This window comes from Cornus florida, unplaced genomic scaffold, assembly GCF_030987335.1.
Source record: "Cornus florida cultivar Cherokee Brave unplaced genomic scaffold, ASM3098733v1 CherokeeBrave_3.0.0_Hap2_Chr10, whole genome shotgun sequence".
Classification (NCBI taxonomy): Eukaryota; Viridiplantae; Streptophyta; class Magnoliopsida; order Cornales; family Cornaceae; genus Cornus; species Cornus florida.
The window spans coordinates 48,787,748-48,813,066 of NW_026775580.1; the positions used below are offsets into that span (position 1 = coordinate 48,787,748).

At 36.9% G+C, this 25,319-nt stretch overlaps 2 protein-coding genes and 1 pseudogene across 11 annotated transcripts; 1 reads left to right on the forward strand and 2 right to left on the reverse strand.

The window, feature by feature from the left end:
* Window positions 1-430: 430 nt before the first annotated feature.
* Window positions 431-6,445, reverse strand: LOC132278779 (NAC domain-containing protein 72-like). The gene is made up of 4 exons (XM_059780664.1): window positions 5,798-6,445; window positions 2,032-2,310; window positions 1,017-1,308; window positions 431-923 (listed from the first exon to the last, which is right to left on the reverse strand). Exons 1-3 carry the CDS (start codon window positions 6,248-6,250, stop codon window positions 1,168-1,170), a joined length of 873 nt encoding a protein of 290 aa, XP_059636647.1. The 5' UTR covers window positions 6,251-6,445; the 3' UTR covers window positions 431-923; window positions 1,017-1,167.
* A 2,219-nt stretch (window positions 6,446-8,664) lies between these two features.
* LOC132277573 (uncharacterized acetyltransferase At3g50280-like) lies at window positions 8,665-10,085 on the reverse strand (annotated as a pseudogene).
* Window positions 10,086-20,715: 10,630 nt separating this feature from the next.
* LOC132276854 (uncharacterized) lies at window positions 20,716-24,914 on the forward strand. 10 transcript variants are annotated; one of them, XR_009470948.1, is made up of 5 exons: window positions 20,718-21,414; window positions 21,729-22,054; window positions 22,982-23,060; window positions 24,280-24,342; window positions 24,609-24,914. XR_009470948.1 is itself a non-coding variant. In XM_059778479.1 (4 exons), the coding sequence occupies exons 1-4, from the start codon at window positions 21,086-21,088 to the stop codon at window positions 24,642-24,644; spliced, it is 489 nt and encodes a 162-aa protein (XP_059634462.1). In that variant the 5' UTR covers window positions 20,734-21,085; the 3' UTR covers window positions 24,645-24,914. The 10 variants fall into 10 exon arrangements, 1 of the variants encoding a protein (XP_059634462.1); XR_009470951.1 differs by lacking the exon at window positions 22,982-23,060 and having other exon boundaries at window positions 20,720-21,414; window positions 21,729-21,789; window positions 21,968-22,054; XR_009470950.1 differs by having other exon boundaries at window positions 20,720-21,414; window positions 21,729-21,789.
* Window positions 24,915-25,319: the final 405 nt, after the last annotated feature.

The window sequence follows — 25,319 nt, forward strand, 5'->3', positions numbered from 1 at the left end:
CCTTAAATTTTCTCTCAATCTCTTGGAAGTAGGTCGTGTGGTAATTCAATGTAAAGCAAAATGATGAAAAGGACATAGACATCAATATGATGAATCCTTATCACATGCTGATTTAATGATGTATAACCCACCCCACCTCTACCATCTGTTACTATAAAGAGCAGCACCAACTTATATCATTCTAATCAATGGAAACAAACATTTTTAAACCCAAACACACACACACACACACACACACACTCACACACTGGATTTATAGTTAAAGTGCCATGTTCAAATTGGTCTCATGCTTCCACCATTGAAAAACAAGCGCCGTGGTCTTTGCTCACACTGGACAGAAGGTTCCACAACAAACCATGTTTGGATTGAACACTACCAACAATCCAAATCCAGAATGAATTCAATTTATAACTCTACTTGATGTAACCAATAATCCAAGTTCAACTAAACTTGCCAACCACACTCGCACAGCACATACACAAAAATCAAAATAACAATTTTTTTTAAAATGATTATGATAGGTATTTTCCATTCGGGAAATAATTTTCTTCAGGAATTATGAAAACTCACATAATTCAGCATACCATCCAGATGTACTATAACATCCATCTTATAATGTCTTATAAGCTCCTACACAAGAAAATTCAGAAAGTGGAAAAATACCAAGCTACAGTAAGAAATGTCTTGCTAAGCAGAGATAAATACGAGCAAGGAAAAAACTAGAGAGTTGGAATGGAAAGGAGACTTTCCCAATAACCAAAGTGGTTTAGAGTAAAAACTCCACCATCAAGAGAACAGCCGAAGTATGATGATCAAATCAGGCAATGCAGTTGATACCGATAAATATTTTTTTTCCCGACGTTTCCGTCTTCCCCTTTATCTCATTGGAGAGACAATGCCCGCAATAAGGCACGAAAAGAAATCTGCACACACAAACAAGAGGAAGTCACTAATTTGTTCCTTGATTAAGATTGACCGGAACAATCTTAACAATGTTAGTAATTTCAAATGACTACCTTAATGGGCAGAACAAGAATGCCCCACATCACTGGTAACTTCATAATTGACAGTTATGTTGCTCCATTAAATGTCCCATTGGGGATTTCAGGTTTTTGAACCTCTTCTATAGTTTCTGAACTATGAGTTCAACCTCAGCATTGAAATTTATCATGTGTTATCAATGCCCGAAAGTGGGCATAAAAGATCATCCAACTGTATATAATCTTCTTCTAAAATGGCTATTAATTGCTGAGTAGCCAAATCATCAATGAACACCGTGCCATTGCCGCTAAGCCCAGATGACATCACCTGCAAATAATCCACCACACCATGGTAACCAGCGGAGCTAAGATAGAGGAGAAATATAAATTTAGGTTTCATGCATGCTAAGCTACGCTAATCTGCATGTCTTACAATTTTACACAAATTGAGGGATTGGTTTATAGATACTAAAATAGGTGTTCATTAATTTTCTTGGTAAGTCATATGTGCATTACCCAATCCAGAGGAATAGAAGGAATCCACATGGTTAAATATATTGTGTGCGGTTTGTACAAGAAGCGAGAAGAATAAATCTATATCATATTCATTTTCTCTAATAGCTGGAACTTTCAACAACAGATCAAAGAAAGCATGCACAAAGCTGAGATGTAGCATCTATTCAAGGATAAATGTAAATTGTGTAGGCCTGTGAGGTAAAAGACTGAAACCTTGCTTCCAAATTCAATAAAAATCTTTAGCATGAGTAAACCTTATGCAATGGACAACGAAAGACAAAAAAAAAAAAAAAAAAAAAAATTCTCTTTTCAAAGCATGCACATGTAAATCGTATTTATATGTTCCCTATAAACATAGCAAATGAATACGAATAGCATGCATGATGCACATTGAACAAAGCCAGTACTAAGACGTACAAATATGCATTTTGAATTGATACGACGTGCTACCATGTTTGAAATAAATACAAAAAAGAAATAAATTTGATAGTATCATCTTTGATCTAAGAGGAGAAAATGTGTGAAATAAAAATACCGGCTCATTAGGCTGTGTGTTAGAAGGAAGTTGAAAGCTGGCAACAGCGACAGCCTCAGCAGGAACTCGGTCATCAAGCTCATCAGCCAGTCCCATTGGAAATCCCAAAACCTCATTCTTCCTTTCAACAGAATTGTCATCATGCACAGTCCCATCATACTGAATACCAATGTGACGTACGGTTGCAACACTTTCTTCACCACAAGAACTTAGACCATGCTCTGATATGTTATTTACACCATGAGATTTAACAAATATCCGGCATAGAACAAAGGAAGCCTGCAAGAGTAAAGATCAAACTGTTCATAACAGAAACAAATGAAAAGGCAATGGAAACAGCCCCCATTCCAATAACACCATGTCCCCTTGTGGCTTGTGCCTTTTCAAATCCCAATTGGACAGAATAATACTACCGCCACAAAACTTTCAAGATGAAAGCGCAACTTAATTGGCATAAGACATGATGCTTTAACTTGTTTCTAATCTAAACCAAATGCTAGTAAGATATCACAAGCAGGACATAAAGTTATGAACACAAAACAAAACCAGACCGTATTCCCATCTAAAGAAGATCAAATTACAAATATTATCCCAAGCAAGTACACTTCCTTGGACAAAGTTTGAATAAAAGGTCACAGCTCACGAATAAAATATACCATTTGTCAAGCGCTGGGACTAGACTGATGTCTTATTATACAGGGATGGGACTAGCTCAAAGCAAGGAGCTCGCAACAGCTAAATCACAATCTCTTGTCGAGCTTATATTGACATGTAGCTGCCACCTTTCAATGCAGAGAATGAAGCAAGTGCTGCAGGAGCTATCTATTAAATCGGAGAATGAAGCAAGTGTTGCAGGAGCTATCTATTCAATCGGGGAGATGGAAAGTGGATATTACTCGTCCAATTTGGGGACATCAAGAGCTGTGGAGTATTATCTAATAAGAAATGCACAGTTTTACGGCAGTCGCTAGTCTTCTATAAAAACCCAAGACTCCATGTGGAAAATAAACTGCTCCTATTATATGGGGTAGGCTTCATGATGTAGCATAGATTGTTATATTTTATTTTATTTTGGACAATTAATAATAAAGTTTCAATTATTCAATGTGTGTGTATATCTAATGCCATCATGATGGGTGGGTGTATTCACATCCATTAAAATAGTTCATGCTAGATGCATGACTACCAAAGTGAGATAACATAGGATCTTAGGATTCTTAGTTTATATACCTAATTCTAGCACCTATGAGTGGAAAGTTGGGTATTTCCCTCAAGGTGACAATTGTTTCCTTTTCTTCTTCCACTCTTTTTTCTGTTCTTTTCTCCTCGACGTATCTCTTCTCTTATCTGTGGTTCTTGGTGGATGAAAATTTTCCAATAGTTGCTTGTGCTTATTCCTTACTCACGGAGGGTAACATTTAGTGATGTGATGAGATTTAACCAAACCTTCATCCTTCAACACAAAAGCCATTGGGCTAACAGATGGCCATCTCCACTCCATATCTCCTTTTCTATTAAATCGCTACAGTTTTCAAGGACTGAGATGCCTAATTTGCATAATCCTCAAATTTGATCCGACTTTTACTTCTGACTTAATGGTTGGTTTAATCAAGAATTTGTCCCTATAGACATTAATGCCTAATCCTTCACTTATTGTTGCTTAAAGATGTTTTCCTTAATTTGATTTCATGACTTCCATTTCCATGCGCTGTTTCGCATGGTGTTTGTTATATCAAGTCTTGTCCATAAAATTTATTAAACAAATGCCTAATCCTTCACTTATTGTTGCTTAAAGATGTTATCATTAATTTGATTTCATGACTTCAATTTTCATGAGTTGCTTGGCATGGTGTTTGCTACATCAAGTCTTCTCCATGAAATTTATTAAACAAATTATTACTTTTAGCTTGATTCAAAGATTGTTCCTTTCTTTCTGAGGTAGGTATCTAGACTGCAACCTCTAGGTCTTGATGTGACCACATGGCTGACTCCAACACTCCACTACATGTCAACGATTTATCCTCCATTTCAGAATAAACACGGACGTCCACCTCAAATTAAATTCGAGTGTCAAGGGATTACATAGGAAGAGGAATTGTCTCATAGGAAAAGAAAGAATAGCCTAGGCCTTCACTAGAAAAGAGGAAGGCCCACATTTATTGAAGATCTTTTGGCTCAACCATTACAATAAATGGACACCTTTTGTTGAACTGACAAGCTGTCTCGAGCAATGAGAAAATGTCACATCCAACTCTCTCAATGGCCGAGCAATGAGAAAATGTCACATCCAACTCTCTCTATGGCCGCCTTCTAACACGTCCCCGTTTTTAACGGATGATTAAGTCCATTGCCCGCTGTCTTTGCCCGCGGTCTTTGCCCATGGATAGGTTGTATAAAAGAACACCTTAAGGCATCATTCAAAGGATTCAACAACCCAGAGAGAACTAGCATTAAGAGCTTCCAAACCAACCCAATAAAAAACTCCCAAACTTGGATCAGGGACCATCGAGATCAATTCTTTTCCCTCTTCCTCACCGCTCTTGGAGGTTCCTCTTTTACATCTCAGGTCCTCACCTAGGCTTTTCACATCGGGAGGGTTCATTGAGCAAATGTGACTTCTAATTATACTAAAACTCACACAAACACCTACTGAGTATTCATGCATACACTTGATTGCTTTTTTTTTACATGAGGTTCTCCATAACGTATGGAAATTTATGGGACAGATGATGAATTACTCTGCCCAAATTTCTAACTAATAACCATTGGTAAGTACAGTGTAATTGATAATCAACATAACATAATCCAAGAAACAGACTCCACTAATGCTATCTATGACAGATGAGAGGATGAATTTTATTTACAAATTGACAAGGGCTTTGTTTTAAGTCAGGATGAGAATTATACACATAGAGAAATCTAATGAAGTAACAAGTCAAAACAATGTATTGCAAGTACGAGAGGCAAAAGAAAGATTCAATTGGTCTTTCAATATACATTTAGTTTTTAACTTCATTTGAGCGTTTTGAACACGAAAGAGTGAAGTGCAAACCATAGGTAAGGATCCTACCCTTGACAAAGTGGATACCTTTTTCATATTGAGAACACACCAAGATCAGAAAATTAAATCAACAAAGGCAAGTTAATTGAACACTTGCTAATAATGAAATTTCTTTAAGGGGAAATGCGGGGAAAACACAAATAAACACATTAAATTTCAAAACCGGATACATTTCTGAAATGAATTGAAGTGAGAGAAACTAAACACCACATATCCACACTACCAGCCACAACTTCATTTACTAATTTATTCGAAATCACAAAAGGGAAGACCTTTTTTATCAGTGATAGAGAAAGCCACTTAGAACTTCAAACAAAAATGCTTCACAATCAATCTCTTATGCCTCACCAATCAATCTTACAATATCCAGATGATGATTTTAAGAGAATTTCCGTAACAATTTGCCAGAAACTAATAGAAATTCACTTCTACTCACAAAAAGGGAAACAATTAGCCCCAAAACTGGACCCTAATACACATAATTCCTCCTAATAATCACAATTCAACATTATCACCAAAATCTTTGTGCTAATCAAAGTAAAGAACCAAAAACGATTCCCCAAAACTAATTGAATTTCACTTCTCCTCATAAGAATTGAAACAATTAACCCCAAAACTGTACCCTAATACACATAATTCCTATTAATAATCACCATCCAACATTATAAAACCAAAAAATTAATGAAGAACAATGGAAGGAAGTACCTCATGATGATCAATTAGGGCATACTCATACATAACAAAATCGGTCCGCTTAGCAGTTTTGGGTGAATTCCCCAAGTAAAACACAAAAGTCCTCCTCGTCCCCACCACAACCTTCCCTGCACCGGCACCCACCACATCCCTGACCCTACCACTACTCTTCCAGTACCCACCACCGGCTCTCCTCCTCCCTCTCTCCTTCGAAACCCTAGCCGTGTAACAGTACCAGTGCCTCTTCCTCCCTCCACGGCCGAAGCGGAAGCAAGCGGATTCGGGCAAATCGAACGGGTCGTGACCGTAGAGATCAATTTCTCTAATATAATCGAACCCGAATCGGCCATCATCGGTGTTCTTGCTAGTAAGGTAGTAGCAGACTAGTTGGTCTTCGGAGGGGTAGAATCGGCAACCGGGAGGGAGTGAAAACGACGCCGGTCTTGGATTCTTCGGATCTCCCATGAAACTGGGAAGGTGTTCATTCGATTCTCGCAACAGAGTGAGTTAGAGAGAGGAAGAGAGCGAGAGGAATGAGAGAGAGGGAAGGGTTTTGTATAGGGCACAAACCCTCCAGAAGCGTGTTGCTGAAGTTTCTCAGGAGTTTCTATTGGGTCATGATCGGGTGTACGTACTCCATTGGTGTGAGCCAATGCCGCCCTCAGCCAGGTTTATGATTTGTGAATTTAATGGTTTACAATATTTATTTATTTATTATATATATATTTTTTGGAGTCAAAACAAAGCTAAGCTAGCTAATTCAGGTTTTCAAATAAAAAAGGTTGTATGTTCATAACACTAGTTATTCAATAAAAGCATCTTATTTAAACTATGAAAAATTGTGTAAGAAAAATAATAGAAGAACGTGTTTGGGGGTATTGGAGACACCGATTATATGGTACCCATATAAAATAATAATTTATTATTTTTTATTGTTAAGAGAAATTATTATGTCCGGCTCACTTAATATATTTTTCATTAGACAGGGTACTTTACTTATTTTTAGTTTATTTACTCCTTGACTCCAAGACATGAAAAACAATTCAATTACTAAAATAATGCAGCACTTGTAATTAGAGATACTATATATTAAATAAATAAATAACCTATAATGATACTTATAAATTTTTTTTAAAATGTAATTATTTGGAGAATAAGAAAAACAAAATTTTAAGAAGAAGGATTAGGGGAGTCTTTTCCTCAAATCAGGCCAACAGCTTAAATTGGATAAGGCTTCCAGAGATTGTGTTGAGAATTTTTTTTTTTAACAAATAAAAAATAAATAGTAAGTAATAAATTTTGTTCGGTGGTGAGAAAGAGAGATTATTATTATTATTATTTAACACCTAGAAAGATTTGAATAATAACATAATTGTTATAATCACATTAAGTCAATTTGATAATCATTTTCTTTCATCGAAAGTTGAATTTTGACTGCATCTATTTGGAGATGCATTAAAATTAACCTCTCTAGATGAAAGGGGATTGAGCCCTCTAGATGAAAAGAGAGCCTTAAAAAAGACTATGAATAGGTGGAAATCGAGGCAAAATAAAAACAAATTGGCAATAACTTTTTACTTCCCGAGCAAATTATATATATATATATATATATATATATATATTTATTTATTTATATATTTTAAAAAAAGAAAAAACGAAAATAAACAAATAAACCACCAAACCAAACACACCCATTTGTCTAGTGTGAACAAATTTCAATTTTCCTTTTCCATTTCCATTCCCATTCTCCTTTAGACAAATATTCAACGCAAACATTGATGAGTACTTAATTTAAGGAAGCATTTGAATTTTTTTGACATGTGCACGCTCAAGCCGTTACACGAGGATTGTAATATTGTAACACAATAACATATATATTCTTGAATTTGAGTTGGGTCACGTTGTGCTACTCCAAACACAAATTAATATTCAATTATCTTTTCTTTTGACGATCTAAGCCTCACCCAATAATCGTTGAATATTCAACCTCTTAAATATGTTTTCCAACCATTTTCTTTCTTGACTTTTTGATTCGGATCACCTTTTTGTGGGTTTGGGCTTTTATCTTTCTTGTTGTTTTGATTCTTTTTCAAATTTCTTGGTAGTTTTTTATTTCCCCTTTCTTTCTTTTTCCTTGCTTCCCTTTGAGGTAATGCCCTTTGTAATACTGTAATTATTTCTTATTATTATTATTATATATATTTTTTTGTCATTGGCAAAAAATTCACATACTCCACTCATACATCTATTTTGCTCTTTTAAAGACTTGAACCTTACCATCTACTTTAGGAGGTAGAAGAGATACCACTGGGCGCCACAAACACACACAACCCGAATGTGTTCGGGTTTTGAAAAAACCCAACCCGAACATGAACCCGATTTGTGAATATAAGCCCCAATTTCAAAATTTCTGAGCTGGGCTTGGGTTGGGCTGGGTTAGCCCGCCCAAGTTGCAGCCCTACCACTAGCCACAAACACACACACGCTTTGCTTATTTGAAGATTCGAACCCCCACCATCTATTTTGAAAGGTAAAAAAAAAAACCACTAGACCACGAGGCCTTGGTAAATAGTTACATAGTCATTTTTGCCTACGAAAGAAGTTGAGGCATCGCTCTTCTCATCTAAGTGGCAGATCAAACTACAAACTGGTTTTACACACACACACACACCATATACAACATATATGCTGACTGGAAACATTACTCAGGACTCTAAATTTTTAAACAGCTACAAGAAGCTACCTTATCCATGACAGTAACAAGATTGGAAAGATGCTAGCAATACCAATAAGACAAAATCAAGTAATTTCACATAAAACTATTCAGTCAATGATCAGTGTGATAAGGCAGAATGAAGCATTCAACATCAAATTGCAAATTAGTACATATTATTAGATGAAAGGATGGCCTCCATGAACTCCTCATCGGATTCATGAGCAGTCATTGAATCTGGTAAAACTGTAAAAGGCACAACTCCAAATCCATGCTTCCTCAGCCTTCATATCCGGGATACAATGACACTTTCCCATTAAATTTGTTCGCGTATCCACTATCAATTACCACTGTTTTCCACAATCTGAAGTCATTCCCATACATGTCAAACCGCGGTGAGCTTTCCATTGTAACGCTGCAATGATCCAAGAACTGTCGTAGTTGGTATATAAAGGGAGACTGAAGCCATGCCCCACTCCCTTATTGCATTGTCATTAGTCATAGCTTGATGCAATAGTGAAGTTGCCCACCCAAGATTGTATTCAAGCAGATCTCGAGCTGCGGCGATTCCTCTCACCGAATTAAATTTCCAAAGTAGTCCCGAGGATATGTTGGGCTCAATCTTGATCTATTATTAATGGCCATTCTACAACTGGTTTTTTGGTCAGATGGTAGACTGCACACCCGTGTCATGGACCTCAAAACATGTACCAACAAGGCCTGCAAAGAGTAGATGTTGTTGGACTTGCATTCTGGATTGGCCTTGGCTTTGATTTTTGCTATGGACTCTATCCCCTCAACAGGGGTGCTTCAGTCTGCTAATGAACTGATCATGGTGGGAAAAGGGAAGGCTGATATGCTTGTGAATTGGTGGGTGGAAATGGGAATATTGTTATGTCCTTATACTTTTAAAATCTCTGACCATGGCCTTAAAGAATTGCCATAAAGATGTCCCATCTGCAACAGCATGGTTCATGGAACATCCTATACAGATCCATCAACAAGCTCCGTTACCTACTAGAAGATAACAAAAAAGTTACACTCTCTATAACAGTTTAAATTTTTTAAATAAATTGTTTTATAGCTAATGTGTCGGTTATAAGTAAATATACACTTTGATAATATCATAAGCTTTTGGAGTCACCTGAATGGATAACAGCGACATGGTGTGACCATCATGATTAATTGCCCTGTCGTGGTCAAAGAACGATTGGGCAAGTAGAGGGACATCACTAGGTGAAAGGATGCCTGACAATGTTAAGCCCACAACTACCTAGATGAATTTGGCACTGGGACTGTTATTGTAATTGATAAATACAGAACAACGTGGATAGGTGACCAGCAAGCGAATAGAAATGAACAAGAGCAAAAGAGAGAGACACTTTGAATATTTCCAAGATAGGTTTGATGTGGGCTGCATGATCATCCACTGCTTGAGGTTTGATGAAAAGCAGACCCTTTTGGATGTAATATATTGAGAGCATGGCTAAGTCCCAGTGACAAATGAATGGGTTTCTTTCCCTCATCTGCTGTATATTGTGATTTGATAAAATACACAGAGATGTGTTGAACAATTGGAGCACTCATCCTCAAAATTGTGGATTAATTGTTCTCCTCACCTTTACCTATTTAGTTTTTAAAACTAGATCAGGCTTATGGTGCGCACTACGAATCTAAGGTCAATTGACAACCACATAAGCCAAAATTCTGTATCGCAATTAGATCCGTTGTTTAAAGCTCTCAACCACCATGGCCAAGTCTTGGAACCATTCTCAGGCCTATTTAGTCAATCCAAGTAATGTATCACCATTAGCTATAGTTTATTAAATACTTCTGCAGAGTGCTTTTTTCGCATGCGGCTTCCCCTTTTTCGTCAAATCTTAGTTTAGAATTGCTGGGTTGTTAGCGTTTGATGCTGTTGCCAGTTGCACGATGGAGATTTGACTACTGTGCATAACAAATCATTTTATATGTCGAAAGGCTTCTTGAGTTTAATAGCCTGTTTTAGGGTCCCCAAAAGCCCTCCCAAACATTACCCAAGTATTACACCAAGGAAGGTTGCAATTTTCAAACAGTACTGCTCATTTTCCGCTTCCTATAAGTGTTTGTTTTTGTTGCTGATAGTCTTTTGCTTATAAGTGTTTTATACAGTTCAGATGGACTAACAATTTATAGTTCTCAAAGGGAATGCTCTATAACTTAACGTTATTGCATGCCAAAATAGAAGGTATCTAATGACAACAGAACTGAATAACAAAGTGTCTAACCTGTATCTCCCCCTTGCAATGGAGGTTGAGGCTTCAAGTCCCTATGGTGATAATGCTCGTTTCACGAAGTGTCTGATGTGTACCTCCCCTTCTCACATTGGAGGTTAAGGCTTCAAGTCTCTATGGGACAATAGTTGACACTGCTAATGACAAGCTGCAACATGCTTAGATAAAAAAAAAAAAAAAAAAAAATGTCCTCGTAAGTATCTCATATGATGGTCTTCACACCAATGAAACCATAACAAAGAATTCATGGAATCTTAGCAATCCTCACAAAGGACAGACAAAAAGATTGAGAAGTCAAATATGCTTTCAATAACCAAAGTAATGCTAAAATCAACTCTAAATACCAAAACAAGTATCCTCAGCACTACATGCACACAAATTTGAATCAACTTTACTCAGAAAATTAGGTTATCATTCAGGGACAGAGAGGTAAGTTGGTTAGTTGGGCTGATAGATTGCTGCTGAACAACGTTCCTTAAGACCTTCATTGCCTCAGCAACTTTTGCCTTCAAAGCATCTGGTGATTCAAGCAAATGCAAAACCTCTGCCGGGTCCATCTCCAGAAGCATGCCTGTTACATTGGCTGAATGCTCATGCTCCAGCTGATCCACCAAGGGGTACAAATTTTGGCCAAGAAAATCCTTCATAACAAAAACAAATGAAAAAGCAAAGGAAACAGCCTCCATTCCAAACCCTATTTCCCCTTGCGCTTCTTCAAAACCCAATCTAGAATAAAATAATACTGCCACAGAATTTTTAAACATGACTTTCCAAAGTTGAGATAAAGTGACAATAAAAAAGTGCCAACTTAATTAGCATAACCTATAACACTTAAACTTGTCTCTAATCTAAACCATATGCCTAACAAGATATGACATGCAGGACGTGAAGTTATGAACGCAAAATACAGCCAGACTGTATTTCGATCAAAAGAAAATCAATAAATTATAAATATTATCCCAAGCAAGTAAACTTGGACAAAGTTTTGATGCATATTGCCTCTTCAAAAAGGTCACACTTACGAATAAGATATACCATATGTACCACGTTGGGACTAGACTAATGTCTTGTTATACAAGGGTGGGTCAGGCAGAAAGCTAGGAGCTTGCAACAGCTAAATTACGATATCAGGGCAAGCTCATATTGAAATGTGGTTGCCACCTTTCAATGCAGGGAGTAAAGCAAGTGGCATGAGCTATCTATTCAATCGGGTAAATGGTAAGCGTATTACTCTTCCAATTTGGGGACATCATAGAGTAAGAGTTGTGGAGTATTATCTAGAAAGAAATGCACAGTTTTACAGTTGCCGTCAGTCTTCTAGAAAAACCTAAGACTCCATATGAAAAATAAATTACTTCTACTATATGGGGTAGGCTTCATGATGTAGCATAGATTCTTAGATTTTATTTTATTTTGGACAAATAGTAATGAAGTTTCAATTGTTCAATGTGTGTATATCTAGTGCTGTCATGATTGGTGTGTTCACATCCACTAAACTAGTTCATGCCACATGCATGATTGTTTGAGTGGAATAACATTCAAGACTCACCAATGGGCCATTAGCCCAATGGTATAAACTCTCCTACCTCAAAAGGGAGGTGAGGGGTTCGAGCCCTATAGTGGGCAATTTGTGGAATGTGTGTGTGAGTACTTACCTAACCAAAAAAATAAAAAAAATAAAACTCATTCAAGACTTAATAAGATATTTAGAAATAAACAAGAGGAGACGAAGAGTGAGGATCTTAGGGTTCTGAGTGTATATACCTAATTCTAGTACTTTTGAGTGGTACGTTGGGTATATTTTCTGTGGTTAACAATTATTGCCTCTCTATGTTTTCTATTCCTTTGTATTATTCTTCTGTTTCCACTATTGTCTCTGTTTTTCTCTCCTTTGTGCCTCTATTCCTCTCTTAATCTGTGGTTCTTGGTGGATAGAACTTTTCTCAGAGTGGCTTGTGCCTATTCCTTACTCATGGAAGGCAACAGTTAGTGATGAGATTTAACCTAACCTTCATCCTTTAACACGAATTGCCATCTCCACTCCATATCTTTTTCTAGTAAATCGCAATAGTTTTCAAGGCCTAAGATGCCGAATTTTCATAATCCTCAAATCTGATCCTTTTTACTTCTAACTCGATGGTTAGTTTAATTATGAATTTGTCCCCTGTAGACATTAACGGCTAATCCTTCACTTATTGTTGCGTAAAGATGTTATTATTAATTTGATTTTGTGATCTCCATTTTCATGAGCTGCTTGGTATGGTGTTTGTTATATCAAGTCTTGTCCATGAAGTTTATTAAACAAATTATTACTTTTAGCTTGAGTAAAAAAATGTTCCTTTCTTCCTGCTGTAGCTATCTTGACTGCAACCTCTAGGTCCTGATGTGACCATGTGGCCAACTCCTACATGTGGATGATTTATCAGCCATGTTAGATGGTGTGTCCCGGTACGCGTATGGGGAGCCTCAGGCACGTGTGTCTGTGTTAAACACGTGTCTAACATCGGTATGTTGTCTATCCCAGGCGCTTCATAGATGGGAATCAACAAAACGTAATCCAAAGAATAGCCTCCACTAATGCTCTTTATGACAAATGAGAAGTTGAATTCTATTTACAAATCAGTTGTCATACTTGACGGAAATGGCAATTCATGCTTCTTAAAACCCAGCCAAACTAAATATCTTTATAGTAAACCAAATTAAAGACTTCTGATCGACAATAGGCCCCCTCCCCACCTCTTAAATACCAGGTCAGTAATAAACCATTATGCTACAATGACTTTGCCAAAAGATATTCTATTTATAGTTGATCAATGATGCTAGCATATTATATATGCCACATGGCCCTAAACACAGAAAGAAATTCATTTGACTACACTAAGTCGGAGTGACTAAATGCTTTCTTGACTTGAGTAGAGTTCATATCATATTAAGATGACAAGGACTTTGATTTGAGACATGCAGGGTGAGAAATATATATAGCATTATAAGATTATGCATAGAAACAATATTTTGCAAGTACGAGAGGCCAAACAAAGAGTTCAATTGGTCTTTTCAACATATATTTAGTGTTTAGCTTAATTAGAGTTGTTTTGAAAGTGCCAGAGTAAAGTGTAAACCAGAGGTAAGCATCCTACTGTTGACAAAGTGAATATAATTTTCAAATTGAGAACATATCAAGGTTTAAGTAGTAATTGAACACTTGCTAATACGGATTAATTTAACTTATCAGGGGAAAGGAGGGAAAAACAAAAATAGAACACATTAAATTTTGAAAGCCGAGACATTTTTTAAATGAATTGAAGAAAGATAAAGAGAATAACATCAGCTCTCAAACAACACATATCAACGCTAGTAGCCACCACTTCATTTGCTAAAATATTGAAAATTCGTAAAAGGGAAAACCTTTCATATCAGTGATAGAGAATGCCACTTAAAACTTCAAAAATAATACTTCACAGTTAATCTCTTATATCTCTGTTGGCACCAAAACTTGGCAGCCACCTCAGCGGTGACGTGGACCAGTGAGGAGCTGACAAGTGTTCAGTATGGTTCTAAGAAAAGACGGCCAGTTGGAAAACAAGAGGAGAAAATCTAGGAATTTAGCCACCTTATCCAATAATGTTGTTGCTAAAATTTGGTAACTAATATTTGAATTAATTCAAATATGTTGTTTAAACTAGGACACTAGAGATTTAGCTAAAAAGAAATCCATATAAAATAGGGATTTAATTGGGGAAGGAATTCCAAAAAAGAAGGAGCAGTCGCAGGAGTTATAGATAAATTTAAAAGCTGCAAATGGCTGTTAGGCCATTAAAGGAAGATATGTCAGCCGAGCTTATGGAAAGAAGTTGCTAAAAATTAGCAACTTTTTAGCAACTTTTCAGCAATATTCTGGCAACCTACATGTGACTAAATCAAGGAAGGTTGATTCAGCAAGGATTTTCTACTAAAGCAAGACGCGAAGAGAAGCAGAAATATATTGAATTTTGACCCAATTTTGAATTACAAAAAGAAGAAAATCAAGGAGAAGAGGATTTTTAGAGCAATTAATTAGGGAATAAGTTGATTTAGGACTTCTATAAATAGAAGTGTTGTAATTTCATTCCAAACCGTCCAGCACTAACCATAAAACAGCATGAATAAAAATTCATCAAATGCCTCAACGTCATCTTATCTTCAATTATTTTGTCCAAATGGCAAATTTCAATCAAAGAATATGAGTTCCAGTAACTTATCATTCTTTTTGCAATGTCTAATTATGCTATTTACAATTTATTCATTGTTTTATGCAAACGGATTTAAATGACAAATCTTTAATCAGATTCATATCACTTTAATTCGGCCTGTTCATTCCATTGCACCATTACTTTTTAGTCTATTTTATTTAGGCTAGTTTACTTTTCAGTCCATTTTAATTCAGCCAGTCATTTACTTTAAATTGCATTTTTATTTCTTTTAACATCTTTATAAAAAGTCCTTGCAAACAAGGCATAAAAAGAACTTTCCTGGGAGTTTTTACTATTTTCTCCCTCACATATTCGCCTGAAGTCAGCCATCAGAAAAAAGGGATAGGCTGGTGTTCAATTCTAATTTTTTGAGTGTTTTATATAAATACTTTGGCACGCCCGCAAGAGTCCATCGATCGGTGTAAGACCAAAAATCGCGCGAACATATTTTGGCACGCCCAGTGGGACCATTAGTGGGTGTTTAAAAGAGGCAAAAATGCCACCACGGTTTACAAAAAATTCCAAGGCCGTAGTTACTGATGAAGATTTGGAGGAAGGACATCAGCCAATTCAGGCTGAGAACTCTACATTGGGCCCTACTAATGAGTTAGTAGTGATGCAAGCACAGGTGAGCTCCTTGGTAGATGCAATGGGAAGGATGGGTGCAAGTTACAATGACATGTATGAAACCATGACCCAACTCTCAGCCACCATTCTGAACAAGCTGACTCAGGCAAGCAGCTCCAACAATCAGGAATCGGCTCTTCAGTTGAATCCATCACAACCTACTCAGCCAGAGAGGGCCGTTGAATCATCACAGCCATGGCCGCCAGTAATGATACTCCAACCAGGTGCAATATCAAGTCAGCCGGCTCATACGCCACCAACCTGGGCAGAGAATCATCCACGGCCTACTATGTTAGGTTTTAATCAGCCGCCAGCAGTAGCTCCTTAGCCACAGGTAATTCCACCAAACCCTCCTCGGGTACCTTTGAACTCGAGGGGAAATTAGATCATGTGGAGACCCCCAAACCCACTGTATAATCATATGCAACCATAGCCAGGGCTCGGGGTCAAAATGTGGCCAATTAACCATATGATTGGCCGAATTACTATCAACTAGAGGCTAATCAGCCGCCAGTTTTTAATCAGGTACTGCCAGTATTAAATCAGCCACCACAGGTCATGTTAGACAGAGGACAATTAGCTGATTTACTTACCCAAGAGTACGGTTTGGAACTTAGAGGTGCCGACCGACCAATCTATAAAACTCCATATCCAGAAGTGGTAGACTAAGTTGAGTTCCCTAGAGGATATAAAGTCCCTGACTTTGTAACCTTTAGTGGAGAAGGGAATCAATCGACCGTGGAACACATTGGCCGCTTCACAGTTCAATATGAAGAGGCCAGTGTGGGCCCTTGGTTAAAATTAAGACTTTTTCTTAACTCTTTGATAGGGACAGCTTTTTCATGGTATATAAGTTTACCTCCTAACTCTGTTTTTAATTGGCCACAGATGGAGGAGTTATTTCACAATTAATTCTACCGTACAGAGACAGAACCAACTTTGGCCAATTTATCTAGGCTGAGCCAATTGCCTAGTGAATCAGTCGAGACATTCATTGCAAGGTTCAGGAAGGCAGGATTGAGATATCGTGTACCTCTTCCGGAACAGGAGTATATCCGTTTAGCTTCGAACAGCCTTGATTTTGAACTCTAGAAGAGGTTTGAAGGAGTCCCATTTCATGACATGTATGACTTGGCCGAGAAAGCTACATGAGTTGGTCCTCAAGGAGGAGAAAGAACGAAAAAATTCCTCTAAAGGTACGTACTATAGGGACCTCAATTATGAAGTTTTTTCAACTGATGTAGTTGAAGAGGAAGATCTTGATGCTAATTTAGCTAAAATTATTATTAAGAAGCCTTATGTATGTGAGGCTTGACAAAACCAAAGGCATCTACAAGTGGTACTCAGCCATCAACCTCATCGGCCAAGAAGGGCACGACCGATACTGGTAAGGTTTATACGTTTGATCTGGCCAGACAAAACAAATATTTGATCATTTGTTGGCCGACAAACAAATTGTTCTGCCAAAAGGACATAATATACCATCAGCCACTGATTCTAAGGGGAAAGAGTTCTGCAAATATCATTATTCATGGAATCATACTACTAACAATTGTTATGTATTTAGAAATGTATTACCGAAAGCAATTGATGAAGGTGTTTTGAAATTTTCTGAGAAGAAGCCAGAAGTGATGGGGGTTGATGGTGATCCATTTCCTAATATTGTAAATACCAATGTAATCAGTCTATCACTTGAAAAAGCCGCTGGTAATGGTAAACAAGAAAGGTTATCAAAAGTTTTTGATAGTTCATCATCAGCCAGCAGTGATGAGCAGAGGGTGAATGACTTAAAAAATTAGTTGAGGGAGGCTCAAATTACCCTCATCAACCATGGCTGTTGCCCAAATTGCAAAGGCCGTGGGAATAATCAAGATAAGAGAAGCTATTTTCAATTGACCAGGAAGCGCAGTGTTCATGAAAGGTTGGGTCATCAGCCTAGACAAAATCCTGAAGAAGTTAATTGACCAATATTCAGAGAGAACGGGCCAAGGGCAGTAAGAATCATTCGGTCAGAAAGGTCTATGGCCGATATAGTTCTGCCAGAGCAACATTCTTATCGTAGTTTCAAAAGGAAACTAGTAATTCAGTCAGAAATATGGGTTCAAAAGGAAAAAGAGTAACCACGTAAGAACGGTCAGACCTCCTTTGGTTGATCATGGCAGATGGACTCGAGTGAATCATCTAAAGTTTCCTAAGCGGCCTCTTACACGTACTCAAAAAATGAGGATGCAAAGGAAGAATGCAAAACTTAGAAGAAAAGGGGTTAAAATCGACCAGGTTCAACCAGCTAAGAAGATGGACCAAGGGAGGCTAAAGACATGGAGGTTGCTATATCTTTTGGGAATGAGGCATCCTCTTACGAGGAAAAAGATGATTAGCCAGATCAAGATCCAAAGCATGCGGCCAAGTACAGAATTCGCTTTGGTTCCCTTCTGGATGAGGTAAATTGTAATATGGTATTTGTTTTACCTTCTATGTTTGAAGTAAGGACAGAGCCAATGGTGAACAGGGATGTTAAGTCAGCCGAGCTTAAGGACGAGACTAAATCATCAGAAATCAAGAATGACTCAAAGAGTTCATCAGCAGGGGTAGGATTGGTCTCTTAGGAGCAACCAACTGAGGCCGATAAAATCATCTTTGAAAAGCCACCTTTGGCCATGACACAACAGTTGAGGCCTGACCGGTGTTTGCCGCACCACCGTCAAGCTTGAGAGTGTGTGTTTTAAGGCGAGGGCCAAGAGTTTTACATTTATAAAAGCCACTACTACCTTCACTAAAAATATAGCAAGAGTGAGTAGGGATCGTCCCAAGGGATTGTGAGGATCGAACAAGGTCGTGGAATCGCTATTAGGGCTAGTAGGTCGAGTGATCAAACAATTGGTTGGTTGGTTGATTAGAGAGCAACTAAATTAAACTAAGTGATAACAAAAGAATGCAATTAAGAGTAAATAAGAGAGAGAGAAAGATCTTGGGGTTTAGAGATCACCACCAAGCAATGCATTTCCATACCGTTGACAAGTGACTAATGAGGGCAAATGGTGTGTTGCAATATTGAAGTGTGTGTGTGTTTGGTTGATTCAACAAGTAAGGATGACTAGTTAAGCATGTATTGTCTAAACATCATGTGAAAGGCACAATATATCTAAACAATAAAGCATATATTGTCTAAACAACATGTGAAAGGCACAATAGATCAAAACAAGTCATTAATCCTTTCATTAAGCTCACAATCCAAATACAACACAAGGTTAGAGACATATGCTTTTTGTATTCAAAAGCTTGGATCATCAAACAACAAGCATAGATTGTCCTCCCATTTAGCACTACACTACAACTACACTACATCTACACTACTAGCATGAAAATAAACTAGGGGAGAGGCACAATCCATCAAGGAATAAGTATTAACTATCAAGAAAATCACAAGAGCATTCTTTTAGGCACTATGTCTTGACAATCTCCAAATCTATAGCATCAATACACATAGACATGCATCAATAACATAAAATCTAGAGACAAACCCATGAACATCTATTTTAGTATACATAAACACATGGATAGAATGAAATAATCAATTGGAAACATTAAACCACATAAATCATTGAATAAACAAGATCTATATATATCAAAGTGTCAAAACATTAATTACAACACTAATCCCTCAATAATACACAAGATTAAGATATAGAAAGCATGCTTGGGGCTAACTCTAGCCCCAAGAAGATGTCTAGCCACTCATGGGGATGTTGCTCCAACCCTTAAGGGCTAACTCTATGAAAGAAATCTGCTCCTTGTTGATGAAGAACTCCAATGGTGTCTCTAGCTTCCTCCTCTATGCTTGCTCTCCAAGAGATGATATGAAAATGATATTGGCTGTTCTTTGTAAAAAGCAATCATTATCCTTATATACGTAGGTCAAAATGGCACCCAAAATGAGCTGTGGTCGTGCACACAATATTCCCTAATGATTGGATAAAGGACAACTTTCAATGAGATGAAAATTTAACTTTTTCGTACTAGAGGAAGTTCGATCGATCGAACCTTGGACTTGGATCGATCGAACTAACTGAGATCCATCAAACTTAGGCTAGATCGATCCAACTGGTTGAGCTTTTTAGGAAAAGACAAATCCGAGATATTTTCGGAGATATTTTTGGGAAAAGGACAAAAGTGGTTAGTGGGTGATACAGCTGTGGATAGGATCAATTATTTAAATAAGGACAAAAGTGTTCGATCGATAGAAGGGTGGTGTTGGATCGATTGAACTTTTGGACTTTATGCTTTTGGGCCAAGGCTTGGATCTATCTTAAAGTACTGAGATCGATCATTGTTCGATCGATCGAACCTTGAAGTTGGATCGATCGAACTTTGCTGCTTCCCACCTTTGGCTTCATATGCTTCTTTCTTTCTCCACTTTGCTCCTTTCTTTATTTAATCCCAGAATTGCTTCAATTAAGCTCTTATTTGGCTGAGTCAGTTTATTTTCGGGATAAGTGCCTGAAAATGAAAATAATACGAAATCAATCTAAAACGGTAAAGTAAGATAGATAAATGTACTAGAATGCTTAAACTTAAGGGATTTAAATACGCACTTTTCAGTGCTCATCAAGGCCATTGTATGTTAAGGTTTGGGTTGAAGGTCAGCTAATCAATAAAGTGTTAGTCGACAATGGTTCGGTGGTAAATGTCATTCCAGCAACTACTTTGAAGAAATTGGGCAAGACCATAAACGATGTGGTTCCAACCGATATGGCCATTAGTGGTTTTAATGGGGGATCTAGTAACACTAAAGGTATTCTTCCTTTGAAAATTACTATTGGTGGCAAAATGTCCTTCACAGCCTTCTTTATCATTGATTCAATTGCAGCCTACAATCTCCTTTTAGGTCGAGATCGGATTCACCCTAATATGTGTATCCCATCAACATTACATCAAATGTTGATTTTTTTAGGGCGAAAATGACACTACAACAAATTAGGGTTTCACTAGCGCTTATGAAAAGGCGTTGGTGTTGAGTACTAATTACCAGCGCTTTTTAAACAAACCATGGTAAGTGCTAAATGTAGCGTGGGAAAATTTGGCACTCTAATTTTATTTCACTTTTTTTTTCTAACTTTACCAATTTCATCTGAGCCCTAGTCTCTCTTTAGCGTCCCTAATTATCTCCATCTCTATTCTCGGTCTCAACTCTGAACTTACCCCCCCTCCTCTCTCTCTCTGCAACTCCCCAATCGCCTCTATCTATATCTCTGTAACTCCCCAATCGCCTCCATCTCTATTCTCGGTCTCAACTCTGAACTTGCGCCCCCCCTCTCTCTCTGTAACTCCTCAATCGTGATAACACGTGCCCCTCCTCCTCAACCACCCCTCTCTCAGCAACTCTGCCTCCAATCTCTCTGTCACTTCCCTCACTTTCTCTCTCTACGTACCTATACCATACCAGTCTTGATTGATCAGAATGGTGAAGCTTGCATCGGCCCGACAGAGTCGAATATACGGACCCCAGCTGGCTCGAGACCGGTCCAAGTACATGAACGCCGGCCTATATGTGTTCGCCACCATTGTTCTTCTCTGTGGCTCGGGTTTGGTTCTTCTACTCATAGGCTTAGCTCTCATAATCTTTGTGAACGTTCACGATCTCCTTGCTCATCTCGCTGGCATCGATTACCGGTTGCCGTTGATGGAATTCGACGTCCAGCTTGGCCTCGTCGAGTTCGCCGTCCCAATGGTTCAGATTACAACTACACTTCTCTATTTCTTAGGGATTCTTTTTTTTTTTTCATTCAGGTATGTTCTTGTTTGTTGTAATTGTGTCCAAAAATCTCTATCTTGGTGTTATGTTGATGATTATGTTCATTGGACATTTTGATTTAGACTTATATATATATATATATATATATATATATATATATAAATTTCTAATTGTGGAAGAATTGCCCATGGGGGTTGCTGTATGTGTCATTTATTTTTTAAAATTCATTATTGCCCATGTTGTATCTATCACCAAATAATCTCTCTAGTTTTTATTTTATTTTTAATTTTATTAAATTAATTATTTTTTATGCGCAAGCTAATTTGTCTGACTTGGAATTGGTGAGCAGGTATCCGCTGGGGTTTCTCTATCCAATCTCTCGCCTGATCAGCTATTCTGTGTTCGAGAAGGTTTGGTAATGGGTGTAATACATTATTAATCATGGACTCATAAAGTTCCTAGTCTCTTTTATTTTTGTACATTTTTGCATACATTGATGTCTTTCTCATCTCTGAAATATCAAAATTGGAGTAGTCCTTGCTTATAAAAACTTTTAGGCTGAGCTCATTTTTTATTCTAATGCTTCAGGAGTAGAAAATAAAAGAGGGTCTGTACATGATGGGTCTAAAAGATGAGATATTCTATTTTTCTTGGTTTATTACATACGCTTTGCAGGTAATTTTTGCATTCTTGCTGTTAAAATGAGTTAGTAGTAGCATACCTTTTTTTGTATGACCAATGTTTAAGGTGGAGTGTTTTTTTTTTTTTTTTTTTTTTTTTTTTTTTTTTTTTTTCTGTAATTCTGTTTTTGTTTTCTGTTATTCTAATTTTCAGTTTGGTTTATGGATAAGGAATGTTATATAACTTTTTGGGTTTTCTGAACTGTTATATTGCCATAGAAGTAAGGCATCTTCTGCAAATACTTACACTTGAAGTTGCTCTGCTAGGAAGGGCATAAAGCCTGTTTTACATGTCCTAAGTTGATGAGGACCTGGTTTTGGACATGTTTATAGGACTTTTTTACTTTCTTGGCCTTGGTATGGGTGGTGGACTTATACGTAATGTTACGGAGGGATCTAGGTTGATAAGTGTGTCGATGTCAAGATAATTTGGCGTGGACATGCTCCTCTTAGACTAGTAGACCTGGATTATGAAGAATATTCTGTCCAATTTGTCTTTTTGGGGTGGACTGGATTGTTCAGCTGGCTTGGACAAGATTGTGGTCACTAGATGTGCTGATGACACTGTAATATGATGCCACAATAAATATATATGGAAAGTTTGAACTGAACATATTACTATTGGAATTATATAGAAATAATTTTGTTCATAACATGATTTCAAATTTCAAAGGTTGATCCTAAAACTAATTGGAAGTGATTAGTATTTGAATTTTATTTGAGTGATTACATTGATTTCGCATTCATTGAGTGTCAGATCAATTACGTGAAGCTTGTAGTAGTAGTTGACAGAAGGATTTAGGTGTTAAGACTCATCTTAAATTTCTAAACTTCCCATAGGAGATTGTCGCATTATCATGGAGCTGGAGTATAATAAGGCTACAAATGAAAAAATCTGATTATGAATAGTTCGATTAATCAGGTTTGGCTAAGCTAACAGGATCATTCAAGTTCGTCGTAAAACAATATTGTATTGCGCAATTGGCCTTTACCTAGATAAGGTATGTCATTCAAACTTTTTGTTTTTCTTTGAAGGTTGTCGACTGACCATGAATTGCTGTTTACTTTTTAATTGAGTATCCGATTGTCTAAGTTACGTGCATAATAGATCTACTCTATATTGTATTCACTAAGTTGATAAGTCTCTTAGTGAGCATTCATTTTTTTGGTCAAATATACTTTCATTGAAATCATTTTGAATTGTCCAATGACAAGATTTTCTGTGTGGACATTTAACATCCATTATAGGCAATCAACTACTAATAACTTACTAATTGACATTATTTTATCCTATGCTTTTCTTAAAATCACTTAAGATTTTATTTACTTTTGTATGTAGTTTTCTATTTTGACAGTTCTTTGTATATGATAGAAAGTTACTAGAAATTTTTCTATGACTAGGTCTTCTCTAAAGAGAATGGAGTGCAGCACAAATGGAACTTCATATTTCAAAAGTGGTTTTGGAGAAAAAAAATTTAGTGGAAAAAAGGATGCTTCCGGCTCAGAAGTCAAAATAAATCATAAGCATTCCAATGAAGATGTGTCCACACCCCTTTTCTCAACCCGCATTATGTGCATTTTCCTTGTTTCTGTTTCTGTTTCTTACCTTTCTTGTTCTTACATTAAGTTAGTTGGTTGCTCCTGCTTGATTAATTGTTAAGCTAAAGATGTGAATGCAGACCTCTAACTTCTCATCACAGTGATGCATTAGCTACGCAAGCATAGCACTGATTGTCTATAAGGTAGCAGTAGTGTTGGACATTTGTCATGAAGCTCTCCATTATTGATATGAGTAGTTGAGTACTCTGGTTTTTGGTCCATGTTAAAATGACTCTGGTTCTTCTTGTATGGTAAATTTGTTACATTTCAACTATAAATCTATCCAGCATTATTTGATCAATATGTTAAGGCATATTTGGCTAGATCATGCTTTTCTTCCCTTTTTATTGGTTGATTCAAATTCCTTTCTCATCTTTCTTCTTATTTCTTCTGACAAGTGGAGGTTTCAAAATGGTTTATATGGATTGTCCCCATTTCTATGGCATTCATTTGTACTCATTATAGCAATTGCAGAATGCATAAGCTAATCTTATTGGTGTTGGTTTTGATGGTCGCGTCATATTATAGTCGAATTCATTTATCTATCTCTCTTTTTTTAATGCTTGATATCTTGTTTAGACGGACTCTTTTTCGATTTTGTAATTATTGTTATTTCTTCAGGATGAGACAAGAAAAGGATTGGGGGTGTGCCCTCAGAATGATATTCTTTTTCCGGAGTTAATTGTAAGTAAGAGTTATTTCATTTTTATTTTTTCTTTATGGTCTCGTTTTATATTCAGTATTAATTCTGAGTAAGAAATAACTGGAAGAGTCTGGGAGTTACTTTCAATTGTTATGGAGAAGTTTGGTTATGCATTGCTTTTAAGAAAATGAGGTGTCACTATCAGAGGTTTTTTTTTTCTGGAATTTATTTAATTTATTTAATTTCTCTTATATGTTAAATTTTCATTTATTGTAATGTGCGCTTAATGAATTTATAAAAAATGTAGGGTAATTCAAATCAAATGGGCAAGAAGAGTTGTTGAAGTTGAAGCTGAAGATGGGGTTGTGGCTGTGCTTTCTGCATTTCCTTCACCTTGGATGGGTTCTTTTTGAAAAACTTGTACTATATTTGGCAAAAATTCTTAATTCTTTTTGTGTGACATTTAGTAGATCTAGACAATTTGGATGGTATTTTCATATTGGCAGGTTAACTTATGGTTGTATTAGTAGACATTTTGGCTTTTTGGTTGACATTTTTTTGGTTTTGGTTGACATTTACCAGCTTTATCTATCAGTAGACAATTTCGATGGTATTTTTCATATTGGCAGCAGGTTAACTTGTGGTTGTATTATGTAAAAACAATTTGGATGGTATTTTCATATTGCCAATTTGTGTTATATTAAATGACATTTAGCGTAGTAAAGATAAGAGATATTTTTCCCAAAAAAAAAAAAAGACCCTTTACCAGCGCTTTTTTAAGAAGCACTGGTAAAGAGGAAAAAAATAAAATGACCCTATACCAGCGCTTCTTTAAGAAGCGTTGGTATAGACCCTTCACCAGTGCTTTTTCAAAAGCGCTGGTAATTCACCAGCACTTTTTAAGGCTTTCACCAACGTTTTGGAGCGTTGGTGAAAGCCATAACTGTTGTAGTGTGAGGTAAAAATTGTTGAGGCCGATAATAAACCCTTTATAGCTAGGGTGTATTCGGCCGAATCT